At 33.3% G+C, this 17111-nt stretch overlaps 2 protein-coding genes across 2 annotated transcripts; one reads left to right on the forward strand and one right to left on the reverse strand.

Annotated features, from left to right (window-relative positions):
* The first annotated feature begins 3486 nt into the window (after nucleotides 1–3486).
* LOC140014794 (uncharacterized) lies at nucleotides 3487–6341 on the forward strand. Its single transcript, XM_072066230.1, has 2 exons — nucleotides 3487–3741; nucleotides 4398–6341. Exon 2 carries the CDS (start codon nucleotides 4407–4409, stop codon nucleotides 6258–6260), a length of 1854 nt encoding a protein of 617 aa, XP_071922331.1. The 5' UTR covers nucleotides 3487–3741; nucleotides 4398–4406; the 3' UTR covers nucleotides 6261–6341.
* Nucleotides 6342–10029: 3688 nt separating this feature from the next.
* On the reverse strand, nucleotides 10030–15986 carry LOC113710517 (eukaryotic translation initiation factor 4E-2). Its single transcript, XM_027233568.2, has 5 exons — nucleotides 15556–15986; nucleotides 11620–11785; nucleotides 11382–11507; nucleotides 10444–10509; nucleotides 10030–10343 (listed from the first exon to the last, which is right to left on the reverse strand). Exons 1-5 carry the CDS (start codon nucleotides 15834–15836, stop codon nucleotides 10293–10295), a joined length of 690 nt encoding a protein of 229 aa, XP_027089369.1. The 5' UTR covers nucleotides 15837–15986; the 3' UTR covers nucleotides 10030–10292.
* Nucleotides 15987–17111: the final 1125 nt, after the last annotated feature.

The following is a 17111-nucleotide window of genomic DNA, read 5'->3' on the forward strand; positions in this document are numbered from 1 at the left end:
TATAAAAACAAGGCTTAGTAACCTTTTTCTTTCATTAGATTTGCTTATGTATTTAAGACTTGATTGATTTGACTAACAAAAGAATTGACACGACAAAAGAATTGACACCAATATATTTCTAACAATTTACATAAACTAAAAAAAAAGAAGACAATAACAAGCATAGTATGACCTTGTATGTACAAAATGTTGCTAACTTTACTTATTGTCATTGTCATCACCATCATTTTTATTCAATTTAAAGTCTCATAAACCATAAACAATATAAAAAAATAAACATAAATTCAATAAGAATAAAAAAGATTTTTAAGGAAAATAGATAAAAGAAAAAAGTTTGCTTTTATCAATTGTAATTTTTCTACGTAGTCAACACTACGCACAATATGATAAATTTTGACAAGAAAAATGATAAAAAGATAAATAGATATTACCATATATTATTATTTTTCTTTCTTCTTTGTTTCTTTTTCTTTTTGGCACATAAATTCGGCATAGTCCTTTTTCAGTAAATTTGCTATTTGGATTCAAAAATTTTGATTAAATCATAGGCGATTCTATAGCTACTATATTTTTATACATACACTGTATACTACTATTTTTACATTATAGGTATATATAACGGAAGGGGAGCTTATTGTTGACTAATTTTTTCAACTAATAAAATGCCTTTTTGACCCTTACAACAAAAGGTAAAATGGTTCCACTAAGTAAAAAATCACCTCATAAAAGTAAAATTAACTCCTGTTAATCCTACTTTAATATAGTATAAACGTATATACACACGCACACACATACATATGTATATATTATAAGACAAATACGAATAAAATATTCTTTCTTTAATTATTTCATGCCTTGCGTTGGTTTCAAAACTAATGAAAAAGATTACAAAAAAAATCCCATGCCACGGCTATATGGTGCCCCTCTCTTTCTATAATTTTTATCATTTTTTTTTTTTGGAAAATGCAATTTTTTGGTAAGTTTTAATTATATTAACAATCACAAACTGCTAAATAATTAGTCATTTGTACTACATATTTATTTCCATAAAATCCTCTATAAATTAATCCCAAATAAGTATAATATATATTTTTGGAGATAATTTCACATACCTCTCTTGAGGTTTACAATAATTGCAGAGAGTTCCCCTCAAGTTTTGAGAGTAACAATTACCTCCCTTCTCAGTGCACGTTTACTTTTAACAATAGGGATAATTTTAGAAATCTCCCTTGAGGTTTCTAACTATTTCACTAGCCTCCTTTCAGGTTTCAAAAATTACACTAACCGTCTTGAGGTTAATTATTTTTGTTACATTTGGACCTAATAAATAATTAAAAAGTGATATTAGGAGAGAGAAAAGCAGCAGAGAGAACAAAAGGCAAGTTGAAGAGTAACTGATCAAATACACAATTGTCTATAGCAAGACCATGCATGTGGAAAAGCAAAATGCAGAAAGTTGAGAATTCAGAATAAGGCAACAAATCAAGGAATATCTTCATATAATCAGGCAAGAAAACAATACTATAAAAAACGGGAAAAAAAAGAAAAGAAAAGTACTAAATAACATGTTTAACGTTACAAAGATTCAACAGCAGTTGAGGTTAACAGAAATGCCAAAAAGAAAGAAGAAATCATGAAATATTGTTAAGAAGATGACTTGATATTGATTCAATGCACAGTTGTATCTCTAGTCCGCTTCCTCTTGCTTCTTATGTTTTCTCTCTGTATATATATGCAATTATGCATGTACCATATAACACAACTGAAAAAAAGGGGATTCAACAAAACTGAAAAAAAATGATCTCCAAAGTTAAACTGATGATGTGAATAAACCAATTTACAAGATTAGACACAAGATAGAGAGATGCAATCCATGAGATTAGAATCCCAATGGGTGATAAAGTAATATCAGCATGTTAATTAGTGACAACTGATTTAATCCTTGAATAATATTCCCAACAAAATATACAAGGGCATCTTGGGGGTAAAAACGTAAATACATTTTTTTTTTTTTTTTGAATTTGAGTTGTTGAATATTTTTTTAAAAATTTTTACTCATATTGGCGAGTACAAATGTAAATACATAATTATTCAAGAAATTTATTTTTTAAAAAAAATTCTTATAAAAAAATATAAGCAATGTTTTAAAAAATTTTGAACCTTTCAATATTTTTTGATGTTATTTTATTTCTTTTGAATTTTTTTGATGAAATTGTTTGCTCATACATCTATATGTATATCTACACAGAATTAACATTAACCAAACAATCCAATCCACTAGAATGACATAATTAAGAAGACATTTTGGGGAGTAAAGATGTAAATACGTATTTTTTGAAAAATTTCATTTTTTGAAAAATTCTTTACACATAGAACTTTATATCTATAGACAACAATGAATATAAACAATTTTTAAAAAGTTTTAATTCTCCAATATTTTTTTTGCAAAATTTTTTTGCTCATTCATATTGCTACACATAGATATTTATTTTTTGCACAATTTTAATTTACATATTTAAAAAAAATTAATACTACATTAACTAAGCAATCGAATTCATGAAATCATTAAAATCACAGCCCCTTAAAGTTTTAAGGGATAATTTCAAAAACCTCCCTTAAGGTTTCTAACTATTTCATTGGCCTCTCTCTATTTTTCAAAATTACATTAACCTCCATTGAGATTTATTATCATGTAACATCTAGATCCAACAAATAATTAAAAAGTGATATTAGGAGAGAGAAAATAATATGATTTTACATTTGCCCCTCATCTACTAAATTATTTAATTAATCTAATACCAGCACAAACATTAAAGAAAACATTATAATTTGTTGTTTATTATCATGGATTAAATCACATATGGCATAAAAAATAGTATATCATTCTATATATTTCATTAATATAAGATCCAAATTGCTCTTTTTAGTTACAAACCCATTATCAAACAAGACCAACAACAAATAATTAAAAAAATATGTGACCAAAATATTATAAAGAACGAACTTTAATACAATGAAAATCTTAGCAACTAACCTGAATATGTTGACAAGAATACTTATGATGTTAAAGTTTGTTCTCAACCCAAATATTAAGATTAGTTATTGAGATTTTTATGGTATTAAATTTCGCTCTTTGTAATATCATGGTTACAGATTATTTTGATTATTTGTTGTTGATCTTGTTTGGTAATAGGTTTGTAACTAAAAAGGGCAAATTGGACTTACATTAAGTGAAACATATAGAATGATATATTACTTTTGATGCTACATATGATTTAATCCCTATGGTAAATAGAAAATTCTAGTATTTTTCTTAATGCTTGGGTGGCATTAAATTAATTAAATAATTTAGTAAATAAGGAATAATGGTGGAATCATATTGTGTCCCTCTTCTAATATTACTTTTTAATTATTTGTTAAACGTTATTATTTTTGTAAGATTTAGTTCTAAGGGAGGTTAATATAATTTTTAAAATTTAAAGGGAGAGTAGTGAAATAGTTAGAAACCCCAGGGAGGTTTCTAAAATTATCCCTGTCCTAAAGCCAGTTGGACGCCCGAAAGTCAGCACAGTTCCAAAGCAAAGTGTGAAGTGGAGGCTCTTATATAAGATAACCAGTTCTAAGGGAGGCTCTTATGTTGTAAAGGAGAAGTAACCCTACTTTTACTGTTCCTTCACTATCTTTCTTCACTACCTCCTCGCCCCGCAAATTCGAGCAATTCCAGCGATTCGTTCTTCAAAGGTAAATTTCTACCCAAAATCCTAATGCAGTTTTCATCAATGATTCCATGGATTCTTTTGTTTGATTGAGTTCTGGGGTTTTTAGTTAATGGGTTGCGTTTGTTTTTGTTTCCTTTTTCTGTGATTTCCGAGTAGGTTTTCTTGAGGGTTTTTTTTCCCTCGTTTTTTGTTTTGCTTAGGTTTTTTATAACCCGCGGAGCAATCGAATCGGTGTTTTTATGTTTTGGTTTGTAAAATCGTTTCAGTAGTAAAGTTGACTTAAACTTTGAGATAAGTGAATCGGTCGATGCTTTTGTTCGTTTTTGCTTTCTACTCGATCAGAAATTTGCTGAAGGTTTCCCTGTTTTAGCGTTTTTTCCTTGGGGTCTTGTGGGTTCTTCTTGAGTTTGCGGAAGCCCTGTTTCCTTGTATTGTTAGAACTAAGCAAAGATGTAACTTTTTTGGGTTTTGTTTGATGTGGTCTTTTGCTATGAGATTGTGCTTGTATTGGGGTTAAGTGGCTCTAGTTCTTGAGTACGTATGCTTCGGAAGTGTTTCAATTTGGTTTGATTTGACCTAAGTTGCGTGCTTTTGCTTGCTGGCTATAATTCTCTTTGAATTTTAAGGTATTTGTGCAATTTGAAGGAATTTTGAATCGTTATCATATTGTTTCTGCAGTTCTTTAACATGGCTGTTACAGAGACTACAGTCAAGAACGACTCGGAGGTTAGAGTGCCGCCGAATTTAGATAGAAAATCATGTGAATCGGGGTCACGTGCCAAACTCTTGGTCTCGAATGGCTGTAACAAGCGTAAAGCTGAATTTGTGCTAGATGGTGAAAGGGAGAAAAGGAAGAGATTGGACCCTGTCGTGAAGCAGCAGTGTCGAACTATTCTGGAAACGTTGATTACTCATCCTACTGGATGGATTTTTAGGACTCCGGTGGACCCTGTTGCATTGAATATTCCTGATTACTTTTCCATAATCTTGCATCCGATGGATTTGGGGACAATAAAGTCGAAGTTGGCTGGTAATAGATACTTCAGTGCTGAAGAGTTTGCATCTGATGTCAAGCTGACCTTCTCAAATGCCATGCTGTATAATCCTCCTGATAATCCAGTTCATCGCATGGCAAAGGAACTAGAGTGCGTTTTCATAAGAAGATGGAAGCTTCTGGAAGCTAAATGGAAACGTGAGACAGCATGTGCTCAGCAGGACACTTTTTCAAGTAAGAGTGAAAAGACTGCTCAAAATACTATGAGGGCTTTTGATAAGAAGTCACTGGAGCAGATTTCAAGTGGCCTTGAAAAGAATGCTCAAAATAGAGCAAAGCCTTCCTATAAGGAGCCACAGGGGCTGATTTCAAATGGAATTGAAAAGAAGGCTCAAGATACTAGAAAGGCTTTCTGTAAGAATTCACAGGGCATCGTTTCAAATGAAAGTGAAAAGAATGCTCAAAATACTAAAAAGGCTTTCTGTAAGAATTCACAGGGCCTGATTTCAGGTAAATTTGAAAAGAATGCTCAGTGTAAGAAATCAGATACGGTCTTGGTCGCAAAGAGGTCAATGTTATTGGAGGAAAGGCAGAAGCTTAAGAAAGATCTCATAGAAATGTTGAAGGGAAAGGTGAATGGAAAGTTGCAGACTGTCCTTCAAAAATTTGGTTTCTTTGACATTAGAAAAGAAAAGATTGATGTGAACATTGACGATCTTCAAGATGACATCTTATGGGAGTTGAAGAGAGTACTGAAAGATTCTTCAGATGCAAGTTCTGCGAAAGAGAGCAAAGATAAAATGTTGTCGACTCAGACGAAAATTCAGCACCGTGAAAGTAAAGTCATTCAGGACCGTGAAACTAAAACTATTCAGGACTGTCAAAGTAAAACTATGTCAACCCACTCATGCAGGGTGAATGCGGATTCTGTTTGCCAATTAACTGAAGGTTCTGGAAGTGGTGAGGATGAAGAATACACATGGCCCAGCTCTGGTCTTTCAACAACAATAACTTCAGTTATTTCGGGTGAATGCTGGACTCCTCTTATTGATGATGAGCAAGCTCTGAAGAAAGCTTTACGCATTGCAAAGCTCAAAAGCCGCTTTGCAGAAACTATTTCTAAAGCAAATGGTGATAAAACAGATGCTGAGCAAGAAAGAGAGAGAGTGAAAAGACTGCAACGTGAAGAGGAGCTATTTAAGGCACGAATAAGAGAGGAGCAGTTAAAGAAAGAGGCTGAATTGAAGAGGCAGAGGGACAAAGAAAGAGAAGCTGCTCGGCTTGCATTGCAATTGATGGAAAAGGCTGTTCAGCTGGAGGATAATCTGATGACTTTGAAGGAGCTTGAGATGCTCACTCAGTGTTCTCCCACCTTTATTCTCCATGGGTGTTGTCCTGTGATGGTTCTAAGACGTTTAGAAACTGGTGAAATCTTGAACCCCTTGGAACGGTTAGGCTTGCACATAAAGGATGATTTCTTGGAGGAGGATGACGATGAGGAAACATTCTTGAGTTGGGAAGGTGAAGAAGGGGAGATCCTCGGATGACACTCCCATTGACTATTCTTACCTGCATTGTATCCAGAGTTCAAATCTATACATGTATATAATATTTGAGGAGTTTTCTCATTGAGCTTCTAACTTCCAATTCTTTGTTTTTTGGAATTTTGGAATTTTTTAATTCATTAAAAATTTTAGGTATAATTTTGCAAACCTCCCCTGCGGTTTGTAACAATTGTAGAGACTCCCCTCAAGTTTTTGAAATTACATCTCCTCTGTTTTACTATTTATGTAACAATATAGGTCCAATGAACCAAAGTTTGTCTTAAAAATCTTAAATTATCCTTTTGTTCAAAATTAAAAAAGAAAAATAAAGCATACTCAAGGGATAATTTAAAAAAACTCCCTTGAGCTTTGTAACAATTGTAGCCATCTTCTTGAGATTTAAAAAATTACAGAAACCTCCCCTAAAAGTATGTTTGGATAACAAACGATGATATAAGCACAAGAAGTCTAATGAATATCCTATATTGCCCTTATTTGATTTACAAAAACAAATTAAATGACAAAAGAAAATCAAATATTAGCATTATTTGTTAAGTAAAAAATTTTAAGGTAATTTTTTTGTAGTAAAATTTAGGTCATGTTTCAAGGTATCATTTTTTTAATATTTGGACCTTTTTTTTTTGTTAAGTAAGTTGTGAAGAAATTGTTTTTAACAAATGCATCCCTACTAGTCGGCTATTTATAAAACTAAGTAAGAAGTCCATTTAAATGACCGAGGAATTGAATATAATGTATTAAGTGAGATAAGGTTAGAACTTTTGGATAAAGAAATATTTGCAAAATATGGTTTCTTTTTTCTTTACATCCACTTTTTTATTTTAAATTTGTAAAATTGTTAAAACTATTATAGTCTTTTCATAACATTAAGGGACGTAATTGTTTAAAAGCATCATGGGGGGTTCATGAAATTATCCCTATACTCAATCGCATTCTTTCACACTTTGCACAAACTGACTATCACAATCCTTAACAAACACCCATGCAAAAACTCCATTCCAAATTCAAGTAGCTGCCCAAAGGATACCACATTACCTATACAACATCAATGTTTGCCACAAAACAAAAAAAACACCATTGACAACCAATTTTATACACCAAAATTAAATCTCAATGCCTCAACACCTTTCCAATACAATCTAATCACACTCCCATGTCCTTAAGAATATTAACATCTCAAAGTAGACAATAAATTCTACTTCTACAACAAAATGACAATAAGCAACGGTAACCCTATGAAAGAAATCCTTATGAAATTATAGACATTTTACAAAATTTTTTTTGATAATAGATAAAATATGACAAATTCCACTCCTTTGGCCCTTCTCCTATTTCAATCATCAATTTTATTATTTATTTCTATATTAGCGTGAACTTCTTCATTTCCTTCCATTTTGACATATAAATCTACTCCTTGTATTGATTTTACAATTTTAATTTGCTAATGTCCACAAAATTCAAGATAAAAAAAAGATGGTGTAGTAGTATAATAACTAAAAGGAGAGGAGCCAAAATAGACAAGAGATAGAGAAATATGTTTTTTTTTCGATTTTGTAAATCTATTGCCTTATATTGTGAATTGTCTACCAACTAGAGGGTATTATAGGTACTTTATTGTGCCAAGGGAAGTAAGTGAAATTATTGAGGGGAGCTAAGTGAAATTGTCAAAAAACTCAAGGAAGGTTTCTGAAATTATCCCAATTTTTTATGCTTCTTGATTGGTTGGTTTAAAAGATATCCATTTCTTACGCCTCAACATTTCCATATTTAGGTGGTTTTTATTCAAATAAATTTGGAAATGCAACTATAATTAAAAAAAGGAAACAAATATATTTTAGGCATTATTGTAGCAATAATAACAAAGAAATCCTACCAAAAAATACACGTATGCTGAAAATTAGTTAATATTAAGGAAACAAATAAATATATCATTAATGAATTATAAAGCAAATAAGGAAAGATTCACCAATATAGCCAAAATGGGCCTAACCTTAATAAGGATCAAGAAAAATGGGCCTAACCTTCATAAGGATCAAGAAAAAAATGATTTTACGTAGGCTGGCAACAAAAAAAAAGGTTTATTTGATTACCAAGTAATTATTTATGTCTAGACATTTACCCTTCTTTAAGCCTGACTTTAGGAATGAGAATGACCGAAAAAGGAAGTACAAAACTTTATGAATGAGAATGATTAAGGTGAGAGGGCGGAGGGGGAACGCTTGGATTGGGCGGTAAGATGATAAAATGGAAAGAATTGTAAGTGAGAGAGTTTGTATGTAAGAGGTCTTAAATTCAAACTCTCTCACTTATAAAAAAAAAAAAAAGTGAAAAAAGTCTTTCCATGCTCTATGAAATATTAGCCTCTTTTAAGTTTTAAAATAATAAAACTTAAGAGTCCAATATGAAATGAGGAATGGTTGGACGAAATTTTGGACAATTTTGGACGATTTTGGACGAAATTTGACAACAATTCTTCTTAGAGTAGTAGTATTGACAAGCATGCTGAAAATTGGTTATCAGGGAAACAAATAAATACGCATCAATGAATTATTAAGCAAACAACTCAAAGCTAGAAATATGTCCAACCCGGTTCTCCCGATCCAACACCTCAAACACTCTATCATAACCATACCAACTGCACCTAAAGTTAACTATACTTATCCCATTCCCCCGACAATAACCATAGTAACCGCACCTAAGGATAGCTGTAACTGCCCCATTCCCTTACACTGCTATGCTTTACTCCTTTCAGAATTCACATGTTTATATAACGGTTAAATTTTCTCAAAACAAATCAACTATTCAAAGGTACAATAATGAGTTCGATTTGAAATGAAAACATGGCAACGTTGGTTTCTCTCAGTTTAGATGGTTCTCACACCTTTATCTTCTAACATACTCTTAAATTTAATTGTTAAGATTAATCTTCTTTAACTAATCGTGTATATATTAATAGGTATACATGCATGCCATATATGAAAGAAATAGAATTCAAGATTAACCCCTAATGGTTATAAAAACTTGCCGGGTTTCAAGGTTTAATGCCTTGCGATAATATTTGTAAAAGGAATACGTTAGGTAAATAAAATCAACTACAAATCTTTTTTTTTTTTGTCATTCGTCGCTATTTTATTTATATATTCTACTCTATCTTAATACTCCCTCCGTCCCACTTTGATAGTCTTGTTTTCCTTTTCCGTCTGTCCCAAATTGTAGTCCACTTTCCCATTAAGAAATGTAGTAATCTTTCAAATTGTCTAAAATACCCTTATTATTAATACATTGTTATTAAATACTAACCCACTACATTGAATACATTGAACTTTTCCAATACTAACCCATTAGCTGTAATTGATATTAATTGGCACTCTTCGTGATTAGCATAAGGGTATTTTAGGAAATTATTAATCTAAATTTATGTTTCCAACCAAATTAATTACACTTTCTTAATCTGTGTGAAAAAAAAACCAACACTAACAAAACGGGACGGAGGGAGTATATCTAAAGGGAGGTCCAACTGGACCTATGGAGGGCAGATGGGAACTGAACTACCACCGGACCAAACGGGTGTACCTCGCACCCGTCTGGATTTTTTAGAAGACAGGTGCACTACAAATCGAAACACTTTGTTTTGTTACAGAGGGAGAGACAATCCTGTCAGAGGCCCAGAGCAGACTCTGCACATTCACTCAATGCTTTGCTTCTCATTTTGTATTTCTCGTCTAATCATAGTAGAAAAGTACCAAGACAACAATGAACCACAAGCATACCAAGTCCATTAACTACAAAAAGTTGTGATTAGAGAATTAAGGATGTCAAATAACTGCAAGGTTGTGCATCAGCAAATCTAGAGATGGTAACAAACAGGCAATACACTTGAACATGTATAGAAACAGCTCAGCAGTGGCATAAAAGACTGCCAACAAAAGGTGAATCCTAAAAGTTTGATGTGCCCAGCACCCTGTGCAACACCCAGAAAGCAATCCCTAGCATCCTTCTAATCCTTGAAAAGTCCTGCTATACTGTGTATCTATTTTTGGCAGCTCTGTCAAGCTTCTTTGCATCCTCCTGTGAGAGAATAAAAGCAATTAATTTCTGATTGCCCAGAAAATTCTGCACAGAAGAGAAGAGAAGAGGGGGGGGGGGGGGGGGGGAGAATAAGCCTTACATGAAATATGAATCCCGTTTGGTCATTGTAATCTAGAAAATCCTTCCATTGCTTCCCAATGCTAATCTGGAAAAGGTAGAAACAATTGTAAGCATTACAGAAGTTCTGGTTTCAATAAAAAATTCCGAATCAAGGTGCACGAGTTGACAATGGCAGCAATGGTCCAGCAGACATTATCTCTCATGCTTGCATGCTGGTATATTGGCATAAGAAAGGCTTTTTCAAGTTAGACAATAGAAAATACCCACTCTGGCAATAAACCCACTATCTGTCTTTTCCTTCTGCTTAAATACAATTCAGATCACCAGTACTCGAAATATAATCCTTCCCAGGAAGGAAGAGTGCAAACTTCACCTTTAAGTGTGATGCTAAGGAAAAGATTGAAGCCTATTCATTATGACTTTCATATGAAATTAAAATATTTGGAGTAAGAGTTTTCAAGACTAGTAATGTGCAACTGAACTCGTAGAAAAGCAGGCTGTTTAAATATTCCTTATAAAGAAACAAACAAAAATAAGCACCGTCAGCTAATCAAAAGAATGTCAAAGACAGATAATATCATGGACCTCAGCTATCCCAAACCTCCAAATAAAACTGTTTCAACTCCGTCAAATTAAACAAAAATAAGCACCGTCAGCTAATCAAAAGAATGTCAAAGACACAGATAATATCATGGGCCTCAGCTATCCCAAACCTCCAAATAAAACTGTTTCAACTCCGTCAAATTGCCAACTTGGTAAACGTTAATAGTTCAATAATGCAAAGATGCATGAGCGGAAAGTGGCAAATGACTTTCATACATTTGTTCCCAAATCAGTAAAAATAACGGTCTCAAAATTACAACCATAGCACTAGCCTTGAGAGTATAATTGATCCACGATTCATAGTTTAATCAACATAGAAATGACCGTTTAATTAGTCATTTGACATAATTTTACCTGAGCAGTTTCATTTGCAGCATTCTTAGTCCATAGAGCTATTTTTTCCTGCCTAGCTCGGACATTGACAACAGCTCCACAGATTTCATCACCATAATCAAACTGTTCTCCAATCAGTGCTAGCAACTAGTAGAACAAAATCCACAATTAAACTTTGAATCTCTTGAATGCTATAAAATGCAGATTCAACTAATCCACAGAATAAACTCAATTTACACTAGGATCAATATTTACATACCGTATAAAGCCAAGAGGTGTCAGATTTACCCCTTTGAAGGTTAACAGTCCACTTTCCTCCATTACCACAAACAGGATCCTCCCACTTAGGCTCTATCTTGTTTTTGAAACAATGGAAGTCAGCTCCTACAGCCAACTTGCTTGGATGGTGTATATTGTTGTAAATGCTGTAAACAACATATAGATTGTTACTGCCTGCTCCAAGCAGCAAGAACCACGTGGAAACTATAAAAACAAAGCTCAGAAACTGACGAGAGTGCCATAGCGAAACTTCAAACTGTGAATTCTCACTAGAAAAAGGGCTAAAGAAATAAACATCTGAGGCAAGAGTAGACTTGCTGAGTTTTTTTGGTTCGTGGAGGGAAGGGGGGGGGGGGAAGCCGTATATCCATGTAGAACTTAAGCAACTGTATTAAAATCCATGAATCACAAATCAAGGCACCCCTTGGGAACATAATAATTTGGGAATAGATGCTCCATAAAGCAAAACAAGTGTAAAATGTTTCTGATCTCGACATAATTTAACAATTTCTTGACACTTTTTCAAGTTTGGGAAAAATTTAACTGCAAAAAAACTGCATTAAAAAGTAGACACCAGAAAATTTCAAGACAACATCCCCCGAAATGAAGTGATTTTGGTGGCTAATATTTAGGTGACTAAAACCACACATTCATCCTGAGAAAATTCTCCAGAAACAACATTAAGACCACTAGTGCTATTGATACCGAAACCATTGGACTTTCATGGAATAATGTCCTTATCCATCATTCTGAAAGATGACATGCTAGGTCACAAGAAAAGGAAAGGAAAATCTGTTTTTAACACCCATATTCATGCCACTTTAAAGAGAGGGCATCAGCATAACAACACAAGTGGCATCAATCCTGATGACCACACCAAAATCTTGATTTCAGAGGAAAGACAAGAATTTTACCTGTGTAATAAAAAAACAGAAAGAATACAAAAATTACAAGAAGCCTATGAATTGGCAGCAACAAGGGGTCCACTATTAATATAAACTCAGCTGACTAAAATCAAGCAGCGACCATGAGAAAAATTTTGCAGATACCATCAAGGCTATTGAAGACAGAAACCACTCGTCTAAACAAAATAATGTCCTTATCCATCATTCTGAGAGATGACATGCTGGGTCCCAAGAAGAGAAAAGGGAAAATCTGTTTTTGACATCCATAATCATGCCATCTTATAAATTGGGCATTCAGTTAAGCATGCAAGAACTGTTGCTTCTTAGGACTATCTTTGATTTGATTAAACAGACAATCATTAATGGAGGAGAGTACACTAATATTGATAATTAGAGAAACCTCTCAAGCAAACAAATCTTCCAAAGTTTAGCAGGAATTGTTCTCCCATCCCTCACAACGTAACCTGATACTTGTAAATACACACAAGAACACAAAAAGATAAAGTCGACAGAAGAATAAAGAGTATGCAAATATTGACCATTAGAGAAACCTCTCAAGCAAAGGAATCTTCCAAAATTTAGAAGGAATTGTTGTCGCATCCCTCAGTACGTAACCTGATACTTGTAAATACACAAGAACACAAAAAGATAGTCGACGGAAGAATAAAGGAACAATATCATATCTGGGATGCACTAGTTAACATGTTTCATGTTGAATGTTCCCAGTCAGGTTATATTATTCAGTCAAAGATATTGCATCTGGTCAAATGCACTTGCATTGCTTTTGGTAGACAAACATATCACAGTTGTCTAAGTGTATTTACCATAACAATCTCTAGTGGTACTCTAGTGAAGGGTTACAACCTTCAATTGAAAAAGGAAGACCTCTAGTTTACAGTCGCCCTATGAAATGTATCCACATACAATATAAAACAAAATGTAAATTCTTTTACACTCGTAACAAACACCTAGTGGTATGAGGAAAAAAGATTAACCAGTACCTGTCAAACAGGAGGTGAAAATCTAAACTTTCATTTACAGTACGGCCCTCCTTAGGTTGACAACATGTGTAAAGTACAATAAGAGCTTAGCAGTTAAGATGGTCCTCCTCCACAAAATCTTCAATCCAACTGGTATTTGACTAACTTCTTTTCAGACTATGTTCACTGACAGATAATTGCCCCCTATTGAAAACTATAATGAAACCTTTCAAATTTACAGAACTTTACTTCCTTAGAAACAAAAGCATAGTTATCTGAGTCAAATCATACTTATAATAGCTTGGCAGCTAACAATGTAAAACTAACATCTTGACATTAGTCTGACCTTATATCTTAACAACAAACCTAAAAAGAATGAATTTTGTGCTCACAGAGAAACTCGGAAAACCACTACTGACACACAAATTCTACTTTGGGCCTTTAAATTCCCAACTTTATTACATAAATCAATAGAAGTTAAAAATGAAAGTCCAATCAAACAATCCTATTGGGGGTGGACAGAGGGAACAACAATCATAAACTCCAAATTTCAGAAATTGTAGCTACGAATTACATAAACCAGACAAATGAAACATAAAAAATATCCAGCCAACAATCCCAAAATCATGTGTGATTGGAAGAAGAGGTGCAATAATGTTTTGTTATCAGAAAAAAAGCCAGATTCATACAATTTGATATTCTTAGACCTACTTAACAAAAGAATTTTGTTTGAAGTAATCTTACAAACAGTTAAGAGATTTGATAGAAAAAAAATTCACTTTCTGAGTGTTGGTCCTGCCTTGCTATGTCTTCCAAATAGCTGTGCAATTATGCTAATGAATTTATGCTTGTTGGTGTTTGTGTGGAAGGATAACTTTCTCTTACTTGAATATTGTTCTAAGCAGTTTCAAAAGAAAGAAACTAAAAATAGATAACTTCAAATGAAAACAAAAGAACTAACAAACTGACTCTAACATGCCACAACACCCATCAGACACCTTAGTCTGGTTGTTTACCCAGCTGACTGATGAACAGATGTTGGCGTGAACAACCCACACAATTACTGCCGCCACTAATGCAATTTGAGATGTTAAAAAGCATTTAATGTAATTCCACAATCAAAATACATAGAAATGCAACACGACCTTTTCATAATATGGGCAACCATCAGCATAATTATACAAGAGGCATCAATCCCAATGAACATACGGAAATGCAGAGTCCAGAAAAATTATAAGAATTTTACCTGTGAACAAGCAAAAACAAAAACAAAACAAAAACTGCAAGTAGCCTGTGATCTGGCAGTAGCAAGGGTCCACCATTCATATAAACCATTTCTATACAAGTTCTTTTCGCCTTTTCTTTTACCCTATCACATATTTGATTTATTGCTCGTTGCTTTATTACACCTCGCAAAAGACAATCTTGCTAGAAGCAGAAATTATATACATACATTCAAGCAGATACATAAGCAATTTATCAAGACATTGTCTTTTTTTTTTTTGGTTTATAACAAGCTATAATTCAGTCATTCACTCCATATATGCATATAACGATACCCGCATCTTGTGACATATTCTGCATATAAACATACATAACACAAAATTCTTGCATGTAAAGTACAACATCCTAAATAAACCCAAGCAAGAAGTTAACAAATCTACCCAATCCATCATTCCATTCATTCAAAACTCTCGCCTCATCTCCACCATAAATACTTAAAAAATTTTCCTTATTAATCCTAATTATAATTCTCAGATGCCCTTCACGGCAAACAACTCAAGATTGCAACCTCTTTATTATTTACGCAACAAAGCGCGCCATTTTCACTAATTTCCCCAAGAAAAATCCCTCTTTTGCTTCACTTTCCCAATTTTGTCCTAATCAAAATTTCAACAATCAAATCAGGCAAAAACAAAACCCTAGCATAACCAATCACAACCCCACACAAACCAGATAATAAAACGCCACAATTTACCCAAAAAGTCCATCAACAATTAAAATCTAAACAGGAAAAATCCATTGAATTACCCCCAGAAATCTTCAACAGTGGAGAAGGTGTAAATAGGGCGAATGGAGCTGCCCCAAGCGACCTGTTTGGACTTAGCAGATGGATTATCAAACCAGAAAGTCCATGAATGCTCCAATGGATGCTTTGTTACCAAACTCTTACTCGGATTCCCCATAGAAGAAGACCCGGTTTCCTCAGATTCCTCAACGATCTCTCCTTCCTCTGGACCTTCATCATCTTCAACCGGTGGTATTTTCTCCTCCTTTTCCTCCGCCATCGGTTTCTCCAGCTCCTCCACCATTGATTTCTTTCAAGTACCTCTCCTTCTGATTATTCAGAACTCCTTTGTTTCTCTCCTTGATTTGAAAAAAATAAAATAAAATTGCAGGAAATAATTCCAAACCGGTCTTTCAGGAACGAACTGGAGTCGGTTGAGTAAATTATATAGTATAAATCTTCCATTTTCGGATTTTTTTTTAATTCTTTAGGACTTTCTAAGAATGATAACCCGGGTTGGTTTGGCATTTGGCTTTCCCGAGTCGGTTGTATCGGTTTATTGGGTTTTTTTTTTTTTAAACCTATATACATTATCTTTGAAAACGGCTTAAAATTTCAGTATACCCTTGTTTTTTTTTTATTTCTGTATGTGTAATTTTCTTTCCAATGTTCACTTTCCTCAGTCAATTCTTTTTTAAGATCGTTTAAAGTAACCTTTCTATTTTATATTTTGTACCTTTTTTTTTTTACTTTTCGTAAGGTACAACAAAGTTATTAGTTTTATTTAATTATTTTAAAAATTGTACTGAAGTGGCTAGTTCAGGTGACAATAAGTTTGCTAATCAACTTCAAAACTAAGTGAATCAAAACTTAAAATTGGTAAATCTGGTTAAAAACAATATAATTAGTTCACCTAAATTGGACTAGTTAGATTGATGTTTTGACTTTTGCTAATTAAATTAAACACATGTTTTGCTTGGCTTTCAGTGCTAAAGATATATAGTCTTTAGTAACATATCTAATAAGACATTTCTCCACAAAAATGTCATAATGTAAACTTAACATAAGGCTTATGAGGAAATGCCATTAAAAAATGTAATAAAAAGATCAAAATTATGTCATATCATCATCACTTATCCGAAGTCAAAACAAAAAAAAAAACCAAAAAAGAAAAAGAAAATTCTAATCACACTTTTCATCTCTCACTTATCACTTCATTTTTCACTCATTCACCTTCTTTCTCCCCCTATCCCCTTTCTCGCCTACTTCTTTTTACACATTTTAAGAATAATCTCAACTATCAATACAAATATATGAGTCCAATAGTTCTTTTTATTTATTTGTTCTTTAACCACTTGATTTTGCATACAATGTGTAGTCAAAATTGGAAGCATGATAGTACAATTTAATTTTAGTTAAGCATAACTCTTTTAAATTATTTTTCCCAATTTATGCAAATAGACCATAATTATATGTTAATTTTTCAAAAGCAAAAGACTGGTTGTGTTGATCGGTTGAACCAGTTGGACCACCCACAACCCGCTGGCAGACCAATTTGCTGACGGTGGGTTTGAGAACA

The sequence above is a fragment of the Coffea arabica genome, chromosome 9e (genome assembly GCF_036785885.1).
Source record: "Coffea arabica cultivar ET-39 chromosome 9e, Coffea Arabica ET-39 HiFi, whole genome shotgun sequence".
NCBI classification, from domain to species: domain Eukaryota; kingdom Viridiplantae; phylum Streptophyta; class Magnoliopsida; order Gentianales; family Rubiaceae; genus Coffea; species Coffea arabica.